The sequence below is a fragment of the Elephantulus edwardii genome, unplaced genomic scaffold (assembly GCF_000299155.1).
Source record: "Elephantulus edwardii isolate Elephantulus edwardi_28Jun2011 unplaced genomic scaffold, EleEdw1.0 scaffold00063, whole genome shotgun sequence".
Classification (NCBI taxonomy): Eukaryota; Metazoa; Chordata; class Mammalia; order Macroscelidea; family Macroscelididae; genus Elephantulus; species Elephantulus edwardii.
The window spans coordinates 4,149,762-4,164,121 of record NW_006399813.1 but is presented as its reverse complement, the minus strand read 5'-3'; the positions used below and the strand labels follow the sequence as shown (position 1 = coordinate 4,164,121).

Below are 14,360 nucleotides of genomic sequence, written 5' to 3'. Positions count from 1 at the left end.
TCCAAAGAAAAGCCCCTTCTACCAACATTCCCAAAGCAAGTGAGGCAAAGCACATCATTCTTGCCTTCAAAGAGTACTCCAGGTGCACCCTCTGAAAGACATATCTATTTGTTCTCTTGGCCGTGCTGTTCTCCAACACCACAGCTCAAAGGTGTCAATTCTTTTTTTCTGTTGTCCTTATTCATTATCCAGCTCTCAGATGCATAGCAAGTAATCGGAAAGACCATGGCCTGAGTCAGACATACTTTAGTCCTCAAACTCCTCAATAATTCGGTGAGGCTTCTAACTGCTATTTTCCCAATGCAATACGTCTCCTTATTTCCTGCCTGCTAGTATCAAGGGGATACTGATGTGTCAAATTCAATAATGGTTACCCATGGTGGATAGTGTTTGATGGAGCTCCCCAATTACAACAAGCTTGGAAGCAGAAGTGGCATCCACTTCCGAAAGGGCTTGCCTCTAGAAATCCTATGAACTTGGAGAAACAATAAACGTTATACAAGTGTTCAGGTCTTTTGTTCATAGGGTTGCTATGAGTCATCTATACAACTCAACAGCACGTAACAACAAGAACAACAACAACAACAACATAAAGAGAGCTCATTTGGTCTAGTGGTCAGAAAGTGATGCTATCAAGCCAGAGGTGTGTGATTTTAATCTGTGGTCCTCAGGCCTGGTTTTAATTGGGTTTTGGTCATTCTTCTAAGTGGTATACACTGGTCTGTCCATTTGCTGTACAGAAGTAACTCATGGTTGCTGTGATGCTGAACACTGTGACACTGATGTGTCAAATGTGATAAAGGTTATCCATGGTGGACAGTATTTGGTGAAGCTTCCCGATTAAAACAAGCTTGGAAGGAGTAGCATCCACTTCTGAAACAGCTTGCCTCTGGAAACCCTATGAACTTGGAGAAAGGATGAAAGTTATACAATTGTTCAGGTCTTTCATTCACAGGGTCACTATGAGTTGTCTACTTAACAACAACAACAACAGTACCAAGGGTGTTAATTGTAGATACAAACAAGACGAAGCTGTTGACAGTTTCAATCTCCTCTCCTTCCACCATGATGTTGCCTATGTCCAGTGGGAAGAATCTTTGTTTTCTTGACATAGAGATGCAAATCCATACCGAAAGCTGCATTCCTTGTTCTTCTGCAACAAGTATTTCAAATCCTCCTCACTTTGAGCAAGCAAGGTTGTGTCATCTGCATAACACAGGTTATTGATGAGTTTCCTTCCAATACAGAGTGATGCCACTCTTCTCTGCATTCTTATTAAATAGGAATGAAGAGAGAATACAACTGTGATGCACTCCCTTCTCAATTTTAAACCATGCAGTGTCCCCTGCTCTGTTCGCACAAAAGCCTCCTGGTCCAGATATAGGTTCCACATGAGCAAAGTGCTCTGGGATTCCCATTCTTCTCAATGTGAGCCACAACTTGTCATGATCCACAGAGTCAAATGGCTTTGTGTTAATATGAGGTCATACTGGTGGAGGGTGGGTCTCATCCTGAGGAAACTGGTGCCCTTCTACAGAGACACAGAAGGAAGACAGCCACGTGAAGACACAGAGAGACGGGAGTGATTCAGCTACAAGTTGAGGTGTGGGGCCACCACAAGTGGGGGCAGAAGAGGGAAGATCTTCCCTAGAACCCTCAGAGAAAGCATGACCCTGCTGACACACTGCACTCAGACTTCCATCTTCTAGAACCATGGCACAACACATTTCTATTGCTTTAAGCTTCCTAGTTTGGGGTCTTCTATTACGGCATGCACATATCCCATCCAACATCACAGGCCCAATTGTAAGGGGTCATTCATTAGTTCTCACACTCTTATTTCTATACCACTCAGCATCGATTCTCTTTCAAGCCTCTGCCCTCTTCATTCCACCGCATGTACACTATTCCCGCCCATATTCCATGCCCTTTGGGGGATTATGTCCTCATGCAGTACTGACTTCCAAAGTTCTCCCCTAGCCCAGTCCTTTCTGCCATGTGAGCTGGTCCTTTCTGCCTCGATACCTCCCAAAGGTGCCTGGAACTCAACCAGTCCAAGGACACTTGTTCCACTCCAGGCTTTGACTGCAGCTCTCCTTCCCTGTAGCCTGGTCAAGTCCAAGTTACTCTCTTCCTCCTTTCTCTCCAATACTCTATGACTTGGCTGGTCCTTGTGTTGCTTCCACAGCATCACACCTTCACCCTCACAGAGAAGCCTGCATTCTTGTAAGGTCCCTGCCATCACATTCTACCCACTCACAAAAGCCACCCCTGTCCTCGCTCTTGACCACTCCCTGACCCCTAGTCCACAACACTCTGGCCAGGCTTCCTCTCATCAAGTCCTGCCAGCGGTCAGTGGATTCCAATGTTCCATGGACACAACAACCTAACGGCTTGGCTCTTGCCTTCTCAAATGACCATTTCCCCATATATTACACTTGCATCAGTAGCATGAACACGAAATGAATGTGATGGGTTATATTATTGACCAGAAAATCCTGCAACACATGCATTATTTGTGCAAAAGTACAATAAACATCCTTCAATTCATCCCATGTCAGCTACCCTCCTGTGAGAACAATAATTCTCTCCTATTTCAATTCCCAAAATCGTAAATTCCAATGACCTGTCTCTCCTCTTTACTGTCAATGTCCCTGCCGCTCCCCATGACCCTCAGCCTGCCTGTGTCCACCATACTTCCCAGCCTTCTTCCATATCCACTAAGATCAAGTCCTTTGAACACTCTCTGGCCCACATTCCCAATCCCTCTGTCAGCCACGTCCTTAACAGCAACCCAACAAACTCCCTCCCCAGACCAGCCTGACAGCCCTTCAGCTCTGTCCCTACCCTCTGGCTACTGAGAGGGATGACCACTGACCACCACCAGAAGGGAAACAAGCCAAAGCCACTGGGAGTGCTCCCTGTTAAACTCAGAGCCTCCCACCTCAGCCGGTGCCTCTGCTGTGTCAGGCAAGCCCTCCCACTCAGCTCCACGCTTTCTATTGTCTACACCAAGACCCTAAGAGACAACCTCTGCCCAACAATTTCTGCCTGTCAACCTTCAGAAGCTTCACACTCCTCCTGGCCACACATGGCAAGGCCTCTCTCTACCCGCCAGTCCCTAAAAATACTGGACACTCCAACCACAATCAACCCTCTACCCTCAACTGTCTACTGGCTAAATTATACTCCTTCAAGAGTCATTGAACAGTTTTCTCTAGGTCTTCTCCAACACCCCTTCTTCACTCCTTCTGTGCTGCACACTCTCCTCAAAGCTCCCACAGCACCCATCAGAATCCTCATCACCCTGCTGTCATTAACTTTCCACTCTCCCATCTGTCTCCCCTTCTGGATGGTGGACAGCCAGCCTAGCTCATGCAGCACTGCAATAATCAACACTTAAAACACATAAGAATGAACGCATACATTCATCAAGTGTCCATTGGGCTTTTCTCCCTACCAAACAACTCCTCCTGTGTTCCTCCACTGGCTTCCTCGGGTGGTCATTCATTGGCTCACTTATTACTATGGAGTGAATTCTGACTCAAAGCCACCCTCCAGCAGGTTTTCAGGGCTGTAAATTGGTACTGGGAGTAGAATGCCCATCTTTTTCTCTCAAAACAGTGGATGGATTTGAACCCTTGGGACTCTGTCACCAGAGCTCCAGCTTAATTGGTAGTTTACAATAAAAACAATTCTGGGTGAGGCTCTGCTTCGGGTGTTACTCATATTGTTGCTGTTATATGCCATCGAGTTGCCTGCGACTCATAGCAACCCTATGAATAATAGCTCTGAACCCTGCCTGTCCTGAGCCAATCTCACTGACACCGACACACCTACCCCCATTACCCCAGTTACTGTGACAATCCATCTCATCCACAGTCTTCCTCTCTGGCACTGACCCTTCACTCTTCCAAGCATGATGTCCTTCTCCCCTTCTCCAAGGCCCGGTCCTTTCTGGCAACATGCCCAAAGTATGTGAGAAAGAGTTTCAAAATCCTTACCTCCAAGGAGCAACCTGGTTTCACCCTCTCCAAGACAGCCCTGCCACATGAACTCATTTAATTCTCCTACCATCCTACAATGATTGATTATCCCCATTTTCCATTGGAAAAAATTGAGGTACTCAGAGACTAAGGAACTTGCCCAGCTACTAAGGGGCAGAAGCAGGGTTGAGTTCTAATTTGTGCTCTTAATTAACTACAATATTCAATGCCTTTTCACAAGATGCTTAAGCAGAACAGACCAAAACAGTAAACAGTTCTGGAAAACAGGCGTGTAAATCCAAACACAAATTTGCCATTTAAAAAAAAAAAAAATTTACTCTTGCTTTGGCTTAGTCATACGTCTGACACCTCCAACCAGAGCTGATAAGAGAGCTGGGTGTCAGCACCCACTTCAACCCCAGCCCAGGTCTCCCAGCAGCCTGACAACTCTTTGCTCTGAGTAGGCGCCCACCCACCCACTCAGAGAGCCTTTCTCCTTTGGCCTCACCTTGTCTCCGATGCCCTCGGCCTCCTCGGCCAGGAGGTACACGTTGCCACTGTCAGCCAGCAGCAGGGCCGTGTCAGTGGTGGACGAGGAGCGGGGCCGGCCCTGGTGCTGGTGCAGGATGGCCGCCAGGCTGCTGTCCTGCGGGGCCTTGCGCAGCAGGTGGGGGCTGCCCCGCTGGGGCTCCAGTGAGCTGCTCTTGGTGCGACGGCTGCCGCCCCCGCTGCTGCTGTGCAGGCTGGCGCCCCGCTTGATGGAGGGCCGGGAGCGGATCTGCTGCAGCACACGGTTGAAGGCGGTGGGCCGGGCGGGCAGGTCGTGCAGGGACATGGCGTAGGAGACGCGGTGCATCTCCGGGGAGCGCTCCTTCTCGTCGGGGGAGTCATGGTCAGACATGCCCTGGTGGTGCGACTGCTGGCTGTCCTGAGTCGCCTGCTGCTCCCTCTCCCGCGAGCGCCGGCGGCTGTGGAACAGGTGCTTCAGGCCGTGGCCAAACATGGAGCCCTCCGAGAGCTGCTGGATTTTCTGAAGGGGAGGAGATGACAAGCGCATTGATGAGTGTGCAAAGCTCCTGAACTTAGTCAGCTGGGGGTAGCAGTGGGGGCTCTGCCCTGGGGGAACCACAAAACTACTAGAGCTGGCTCTGGAAGAGCCCTGTGAATGGCTGATGGTGCTTAAAAGGGGCTTTTCAGAAAGGTGGCAACCCAGCCCTCTCTTTCCCAAACAAAGTGTGCCAATGCGGCTCATATAGGACCTTCCAAACCAGCATGTGGGTTCAGTGTTCTGGGAGCCATGCTCTTGTGAGCACAGCCTGGGTTCAGTGGCACACACAGTTCAATGAGTTCAGTTCTTTACTCTTCTTCCTGACCTCTCCCTCTTTCTACATTAGGCCTGCTTTCAGGCCACACTGGCTCTTTCTGACCAAGCTATCAGTTTCCAAAGATGCCTCATTGTGACCCTGCTTGGGAAAACTGGGGCACACCACTCATATCACTGTAGCAGACACCAACTGCCTACCCAGTATCTAGTCCTCTTTCTTTCTAATCAACCAAATGGCAAGATTACAATGTATTTTAGCAAAATTTTCTGCCCCGACAGCCTCTCTTGTTGCTAGGGGAAGCTGCATGGCATAGTTTTGGGCGACGAAAAGCAAGCTAAAGCTATCTGGGAACACTGGCTTTCCTGATAAAAGCACTGGTCCTTCCTATTTCATTCTGCCTCGAATGCAGAAGCAATGCCTGGAGATGCAGCAACCATTGTGTAGAAGCAACGTGACTGGCCTGAATGACTCCAGAGATGTTGGAGCCCTAAAGAAGAGCTTAGACATCATACAAGCCGAAACGCAAACTGCCTATCCTGAGATTCTTGTTTCATTAATTCAATAAATCTTCATTTCTAAGTAAACTCTAGTGGCTCAGTGGTAAGAAGCTGTATTGCCAACTCAAAGGTACATGGTTCAAATCCACCAGCTGCTCTGCAGAAGAAAAATGAGCAATCTCCCGTGTCTTAACTGCTCTGAAAACCCACTAAAGGGTCAGCTGTGGGTTGGTTCTGACTTGACAGTAAAGAACAGCATCTCCATCGACAGCAGCTATCGTCATTCAGTGGTATAATTCTCGGCTTCCACATGACAGACTCAAGGTTCGATTCCTGGCCAACATACTACATGTTGCTATAATGCTCACTAAATCTCAATAAAGTTTATAGGAAAAGAAGGGCTAGAAAAAGAGGTCTGTGTATCTAATTACAAAAACACAAAAACTGAAAATGCTATGGATCACGATGGTGCATATAACCAATCATGAAGACATGAAGATAACTCAGGACGGGGCGGTTCCATTGTACATGGGCTCACCATGCGTTGGTGACCCACTTGGTAACAGCCAACAACTCCTAGTGACCCTATAGAATAGTGTGGAATTGCGCTTCATAGGGTTGGGGTGCAATTCTACCCGAAAGACAAACTTCTTTGGGAGCAAATCCCCAGGTCTCTTCTCCCACAGGGACAATATGTAAATGCAAATGGCCAGCCTTTCAGTTAACAGGTCAGTGCTTAAACGCTGTACCACCATCACTGAATTGGTGTCACCTTGGCTGTCCACACCAGCATCTTTGCTCTACGACTTTAGAACCATTTTCTGTTATCTGCAGCCACTCTCACTCCTGATATTGCTGACAGGTAAATGAACTTGACTTCTAGGGGCATTTTCTACCTACACCCTGACACAGAGTTCTCAGGGAGTGGCATTGTTAACCCAAAGGCTGCACTTCTTTGGTGGTTCAAACTCACCAGTGACTCCACAGGACAAAGATGGGCAATCTCCTCCCGTGTAAGTTACAGCCCCAGAAAACCTACAGGACAGTCTGTGATGAGTTGATTCCCACTTAACAGCAATGAGGTTGCGGTTTCTATGGGCCTACCTTAAATGGAGTTGATCAGGGAAGCAATTCCTTAGCACACATACCAGAATTAGCCATTCTAATGAGCATCTTTCTGCTCAGACAGGAACAAGCCAAAGAGGTTCAAGAGTCCAGTGATGTCCTGACTTAGCCCTCAGTCCCTCTTAGCATGCCTCTGAGGTCCTCCACCCACTCTTCAGGCAGAAGTGCAGGGAGAGAAGGATGGAAGTCCCAACCAGGCTGAAGCAAGCCTTGGTCTAGCCCCAGACAGTCATCAGGAGAAGGGCTTATCTGGCCTGACCAGCTCTCCGCAGAGCCTGTGAGTGGTTGGGAGGAGGGCTCAGGCCTTGCAAGGCTGGGAGAGAACCACCCTCTAACTCCTAAGAGGGGAAACTCAGAACCTCGTAATTTGAAGCTCAATGAGCCATAGCAGGTCTGCATCTGTGTAGAACAGCCCACAGTCTCTCGAGACGGCCTCATTAACTTTTCTTTAAACATTCTCCAAAAATTACACACATCTTAATCTTCTGGTTGCCCAGAAACAAAGTTTCGTTGCAGGAAAACTCAGACCATTCAGAAACTAAAAGAAAACAAGCCCAGGATCTTCTAAGCTTCCTGAGCCTGCCGTGTCCCCGACTCCCCAGCACAGAGGTCTGCAGACAGCTGAAAGTAAATAAGCTACAAGTTTGTTGCCAATGAGTCAATTCTCACATCGACCTCACAGGTGTCAGGAGTAAAATTAGGCTCTACAGGGTTATCAGTGGTCGATTCTTTGGAAATAGCTCCCACCACGTATTTGTGGGATTTCCTTTTGTTTTGGGGTTTTTTTTAAAAAAGGAATTTTTCTTTTACACTGACTTGCTTACAAAGTTTGTATACATTTTTTTTACTTCTTCCCTTTTCTTTGGCTTCTTGGCACTCTAGCGCAATATTCAAAGTTTCTTCTGACATCTATCTTGGTCTTTTCTTCCTCCTCTGTCTTTATAATGACCTTTTGCATTCTTGCTGGATGATATTCTTGATATCCTCTCACAACTCATCTGGTCTTCGCTCATTAGTGTTCAATCTCAAACCGGTTCCTGAGATGGTTTTGAAATTCAGGTGGGATAGGTTCAAGGTCATATTTTGGTTGCCTTGGATTTGATTTTCCTCAGCTTCAGCTTAAACTTGCATATGAGTGGTCTGTTCCACAATTAGCTCCTGGCCTAGTTTTCACAGCTGATATTGAGCTTCTCCAGCAGTTCTTTTCACAGATGTAATCAATCTGATGCCTATGCATACCAACAGGTGAAATCCATGTGTATAACCTGCATTTATGTTTCTTATAAAATATATTTGCAATTAATAGTTGATTATGCAAAATTCTGTCATTCTATCTCCAGCTTCATTTGTGTCACCAAGTCCATGTTTTTCAACTACTGATCCTTCTTTTCTGTTCCCAACTTTTGCATTAAGATATTAAGGAGTCGAACAGAAGATTTCAAAGGGCAGCGTGGGAAGACAAAGTATTATGAAATGTGCAAAGAGCTGGAGTCGGAAAATCAAAGGGGCTGAACTCGTTCAGCATTTCTTAAGCTGAAGGAACTGAAGAACAAATTTAAGCCTTGTGTTGCAACACTTAAGGATGTTTTGGGCAGAATATTAAATGATCTAGGAAGAATTAAAAGATGATGAACAGAGTATACAGAATCACTATACCAAAAGGAGTTGGCGAACACAGAAGAATTTCATGAAACAATGTATGAGCAAGAAGAAGGAAGAAGTTCAAGTTGCTCCGAAAGAACTGGCAAAAAACAAGGCCCCAGGAATTGATGGTATACCATCTGATATATTTCAACAAACAGATGCTGCCCTAGATGTGCTCACCAAGTTCTGCCAAGAAATCTGGAGGACAACCACCTGGCCAACTGACTAGAAGAGATCTATATTTGTTCCCATTCCAAAGTAAGGTGATCCAACAGATTGTGGAAATCACTGAACAATATCATTAATATCACATGCAAGCAAGATTCTGCTGAAGATTATCCAAAAATGACTGGAACAGCACTTCCACAGGGAACTGCCAGCAGTGCAGACTGGGTTTAAAGGAGGCCGTGGTACTAGGGATATTCTCTCTAAAGTTAGATGGATCTTGGAAGAAAGCAGGAAGGACCAGAGGAATGTCTGTGTTTCATGACTATGCAAAGGTATAGTTTGACTGTGTGAACTATAACAAACTGTGGCTGACTCTAAGAAGAATGTGAATCCCAGAACACGTGATCATGCTTATGCGAAACCTATACTTGGACCAGGGGACAGACATCAGAACAGAGCAAGGAAACACTGCATGGTTCAAAATTAGGAAGGGTGTACGCCAGGGATGTGTCCTATCTCTATAACTTTTCAATCTATCTGCAGACCAGATTATCCGGGAGGCTGGGCTCTATGAGGAGGAATGTGACATTAGGACTGGAGGAAGACTCATCACAATCTGTGTTATGCAGATGACACAACCCTGCTTACTGAAACTGAGGAGGACCTGAAGCACTTGCTGCAGAAGGTCAAGGACTGCAGTCTTCAATAAGGATTGGAGCTCATTCTGAAGAAAACAAAGATTCTCACCACTGGGCTGATTGGCAGCATCAAGATGGATGGTGAAGAAATTGAGGTTGTCAACAGCTTTAGTTTGCTTAGCTCCACAATCAACATGCTTGGCACCAGCAGCCAGGAAATTAAAAGACGTATTGCATTGGGAAAGTCTACTGTCAGAGGCCTCTCCAAAGTACTGAAGAGCGATGATATCAGTCTGGAGACTAAGGTGCGCCTGATACAGGCCATGGTCTTTGCAATCACTTGTTATGCATCAGAGAACTGGACAATAACTAGGAATGATAGAGAATTTATGCTTTTGAGCTGTCATGTTGGAGAAGAGATTTGAATGTACCATGGACTGCTAAGAGAAGAAACCGGTCTGTCTTGGAGAGGGTGAAATCAGGCTGCTCCTTGGAGGCAAAGATTCTGAAGCTTCATTTGACATACTTTGAACATGGTGCCAGGAGGGACCAGTCCTTGGAGAGGGACATCATGCTTGGGAGGGTCGAGGGACAGCACAGGAGAGGAAGACCCTAATGAGATAGACTGATTCAGTGACTGGGGTAACAGAGGTAGGTGGGTCAGAGAAAATAAGATTGGCACAGGACAGAGCAGGGTTTAGGGCTGTTGTACATAGGGTTGCTATGAGTCACAAGCAACTCAACAGCACATAACAACAACAACCACTCGCTCTACCCATCAAATCATGCAATCCTATGATTTTCCCCTGCTCACCCTCACTCCTCTGCTCCTACCCAACCCTCCCTGGATCCTCATACCCATTTTACTAGTTACTTTTTATTTCTACAACAATGGTCTCATACAGCATTTGTCTTTATGGGACTGAGTTAAGTTCACTTAGTATAATGCATTCCAGTCCCTCCCACGTTATGTATTAATTTTCAAAATCATTGCTCCTGTGTGCTGTGTAGTATTCCATCATGTAAATACACTACACTTTCTCAATCCATTTGACTGTGGTTGGATATTTGCACTGTTTCCATGTTCTTGTGATAGTGAATAACGCTGCTATGAACATTGGTGTACAAATCTTTGTGTCTCAGGTCTCATTTTCTCAGGGTATATTCCAAGCAATGGAATAGCTGGGTTATATGGAATTTCTAAGTTCAGCTTTTTGAGGAAATGCCAAACTGCCTTCCAGAATAGTTGTACCATTTTACAATCCCACCAACAATGTTTAAGAGTTCCTATCTCTCCACATCCTCTCTAACATTTATTACTTGCTGGCCTGTTAAACTTTGCCACTGCTACTGGCCACCATGTATTTGTACCCACATTTAGGATTTTCATTCTTCACCTTATTCCTCAGAAGCAGGTGAGGAGCCATCACATGGCCCATTTTACAGATAAGTGTCATTATCACAGGTCACGATGAGCAAACCATTTGCAAGATTGCCAAGGGCTTGTTCTCATGCATTATCTTGGCTGATTCTTCCAGATACAAAGAAAATGACTGGCGGGATAGGGTCTCATGCATTAGGTTGCTAACTAAAAGGCCAGAAATTCAAATCCAATGCAGGAGAAAATTGGTCACCTCCCATAAAGATTTGCACCCTCAGAAACTCTATGAAGGGTCACCAGGAGACTGAACCAACTCAATAGCAGGGAGCTAATAGCAACAACAGTAATGGCTTCATTTTTCAAATGAGGAAATAATTTGAAAAATTCTTTCCTAAGGCTACCAGCAGTCCATTCCAAGAAGAATTTCAGTCTGGGGCAGATCTAGAGATATCAGGCCATGCAGACCCAGGTCCACTTCCACCCCACCCCTGGAGTTCCCACCCTCTCAGGGCCAGCCTGGGGCAGGGGCAGGAGCAGGAGGCCTTTTTTTAATCTGCTCTGGGTAAAACCAAGGCACCCAGCCAGCTCTGACTTGGGAGCAGACTCCACCGTGAATTTGAACCTGACCAGGTACCATGGACTCCAGACCAGGGAGGGAGCCAGGACACCATCCTTCTCACCCCGCTGACACAAGACCTCCCCCCAAGCATCTCAGATGGAGCCAGCTGGCACTGGCATTTCACCAGAAGCTTCGGCCAAACAGTCATATTACATATTCCAAATTGTCGTTCTAGCTTTCTATTCCAAGTCCCTTCCTCTCCTCCCTGCCTCTCCATACCCACGCCACACCTAAACTGGCTTCTCTCACACTGAGGCATGTCTTCTATATCCACTCAAGTAAAAATTTTTATCCTTCTAAAAGTCTTAGTGGAGAGCATTCTGCTGAGTGAACTACCTCAAGTCTTATAAGGACAAATAATGCATAAGACATTATTGTAAAAATATAAGGATAAGTAGTAAAACATGCTATGGGGATCCAAGGGGGGAAAGGGAAAGGAGTGGGAACAGAGAGGTGAGGATGCATAGGGGTAAAACCACAGGGTTGTTTAGTTTGGTGGGTTGGGGAGGAGGTGAAGGAAATGGGAAGGATCCAGTGGAGACCTGAAAAGACAGGGTAATGGTGACTAATTTTATAAAACATAATGAATGGTAATGACTGTATGAAACAATATGAATGAAGAACAGTGTGAAACACAATGCTTGTGAACCTTGTAGGCAAACCAATATTAAGTAAAGAAAAAAAATTCTGTGTACAAAACAATTTTTTAAAATGTCTTAGAGGGCCTGAACTATGAGGTATTTTTCCTCCCTCATCCCGGGAGATGGTGGAGGTGCCAGGAAAGGAATCACAGCTGCCACTATCTGTCGTCTTGTCATGGATCCCTAAATCTTTGGTCAGTTTCTTTCAAAATTACACAACAGCATTTTTCAAAGCGTTAAGTTTACGCTATCATTCTAAGTTTAAGTCCAGCTTAACCTTAGGAGGAAGGAGCTCTAGTGGCGAACTTTGTAAGACATTGTGCTGCCAACCCAGAGCTGCACCTCCCTGGCAGTTCAAATCCATCACTCACTCCGAGGGGGAAAGAGGGGCAATCTCCTCCCATGAGATTCACAGCCTCAGAAACCCACTGGAGGGTCAGCAATAAGTGGCTTCCATCTGCATGGCAATGAGAGAGAGGAGGAAACTTAGGAGGCTGTTGTTGTTATGTGTCATCGAGTCACTTGACCCTACGTACAACAGCCCTGAACCCCGCTCTATCGTGGGCCAATCTTATTGTCTCTGATACACCTACCCTCATTACCCCAGTCACTGAATCAATCCACTTCATCCAGGGTCTTCCTCTCCTGTGCTATCCCTCCACCCTCCCAAGCATGATGTCCCTCTCCTCCAAGGAGCAACCTGGTTTCACCTTCTCCAGGACAAACTTGTTTGACCTTGAGTCTATCCCTCCTGACTTTCAAAACCATCTCAGGAACAGGTTTGAGCCCTTGAACACTAATGAGTGAAGACCAGATGAGCTGCAGGAGAATATCAAGAATATCATCCAGGAAGAATGCAAAAGGTCATTACAAAGAAGAGGAAGAAAAGATCAAGATGGATGTCAGAAGAAACTCTGAATATTACACCAGAACACTGAAATGTCAAAGCGAAGGACAGATATCAAGAAGTTCAGGAACTTCAGAGGTAGGATTTACTAGATCATAGTATCAGTACCTTCATTTTATAGATGAAGAATCCGAGGCACAACACAGCTGAATGGATCGTCTAAGCCACACAAATTAACTGTCAACTGTTGTTGTTACTGTTGTTATGTGCTGTCAGGTTGACTGTGACTCATAGAGACCCTATGAATAGTAAATCTGAACCCCGCCCTATCCTGTGCCATCATCATCCCCTCTAGCACATTTGAGCCCGTTGTTAAGAGTCACCGGATCAAGCCATCTTGTTGTAGACCTTCCTCTTTTACGCTGACCCTCCACCTCTCCAAGCAAGATGTGCTTTTCTAATGACTGGCCTCCCCGTAACAATCTTCCCGAAGTCTGTGCGATGGAGTTTTGCCATCCTCGCCTCCAAGGAGCACCCTTGTTTCACTTTCTCCAACACAGACTTGTTTGTTCCCTTGGCCATCCATGACATATTCAGTGCTCTTCTCCAACAGCGCAATTCAAAGGCATCAATTCTTCTTCTGTCATCCTTAGTTATTGTCCAGCTTTCAGAAGCCTAGCAAGCAATTGAGAAGACCAGGGCTTAGAACTTTCAACTACTAGTGTAATTTACTTTGACTGGCCAGCGCCCTGCCTCCTCCAGTACTGCACAAACAGCTGTCATCGAGTGAACGCTGATTCACAGCAGCATCATGTGTGGCGGAGTTCTCAATGGCTGACTTTTAGAAAGTCAATCACCAGGTCTTTTTGCTGAAGAGCCTCTGGGTGTATCTGCACTCCCACCTTTGAGTTAGCAGTCAAGAATAGCAACAGTTTGCACACACAGAGACTCCAAGACTAAACTAGGTAGATAAAAATACCCCTCCTTCAAATATCCCCTAAACAGTGTCTAAAGTAGGATCGAAAAAGAACAAAACCGCCTGACCCTGGGGGAGATAGGGCCCATGAAGCAGTCTTGGATCTGCCCATTCCAGGACTTGAGCAAGACCCCTCCCCACTATGGGTCTTCACTGCCCTCCTCACCATCAGGTCAAGGGAAGTCAGAGACGGTGCCTTCTTCCCAGCAGCGTGGAGAAGTATGCTAAAGTTCATGAGGTAGGTTAGAATAAAACCAGAATGAAGTCAAAGCTAGGAGGAAGGAAACAGGATGGATCGCTGATCTTCCCCATGAACAACTTCCTCCTTTGACACAAAACCCAGAAAAACTAGATGGTGCTTGGCTACCATTCTGATTCACGACTCCAGTGAAGACTCCTGATCAAAAGGTGGGGGGGTAATGCAGACCAGACTTTTTTATTATTATTAATTTTAATGAATATTTACAGAGATTCTGGATTTCCATTCACTCACTGTTGCACTTTTCTCCCTGC

The 14,360-nt window shown here is 46.1% G+C and overlaps 1 protein-coding gene across 1 annotated transcript in view; it reads right to left on the bottom strand.

Annotated features, from left to right (window-relative positions):
• Window positions 1-14,360, bottom strand: part of TMCC2 (transmembrane and coiled-coil domain family 2) — a 66,523-nt gene that overhangs the window by 36,387 nt on the left and 15,776 nt on the right. The window contains exon 2 of the mRNA XM_006887913.1: window positions 4,495-5,016. Coding sequence (XP_006887975.1) covers window positions 4,495-5,016 — 522 coding nt within the window. The remainder of the gene's footprint in view (window positions 1-4,494; window positions 5,017-14,360) is intronic.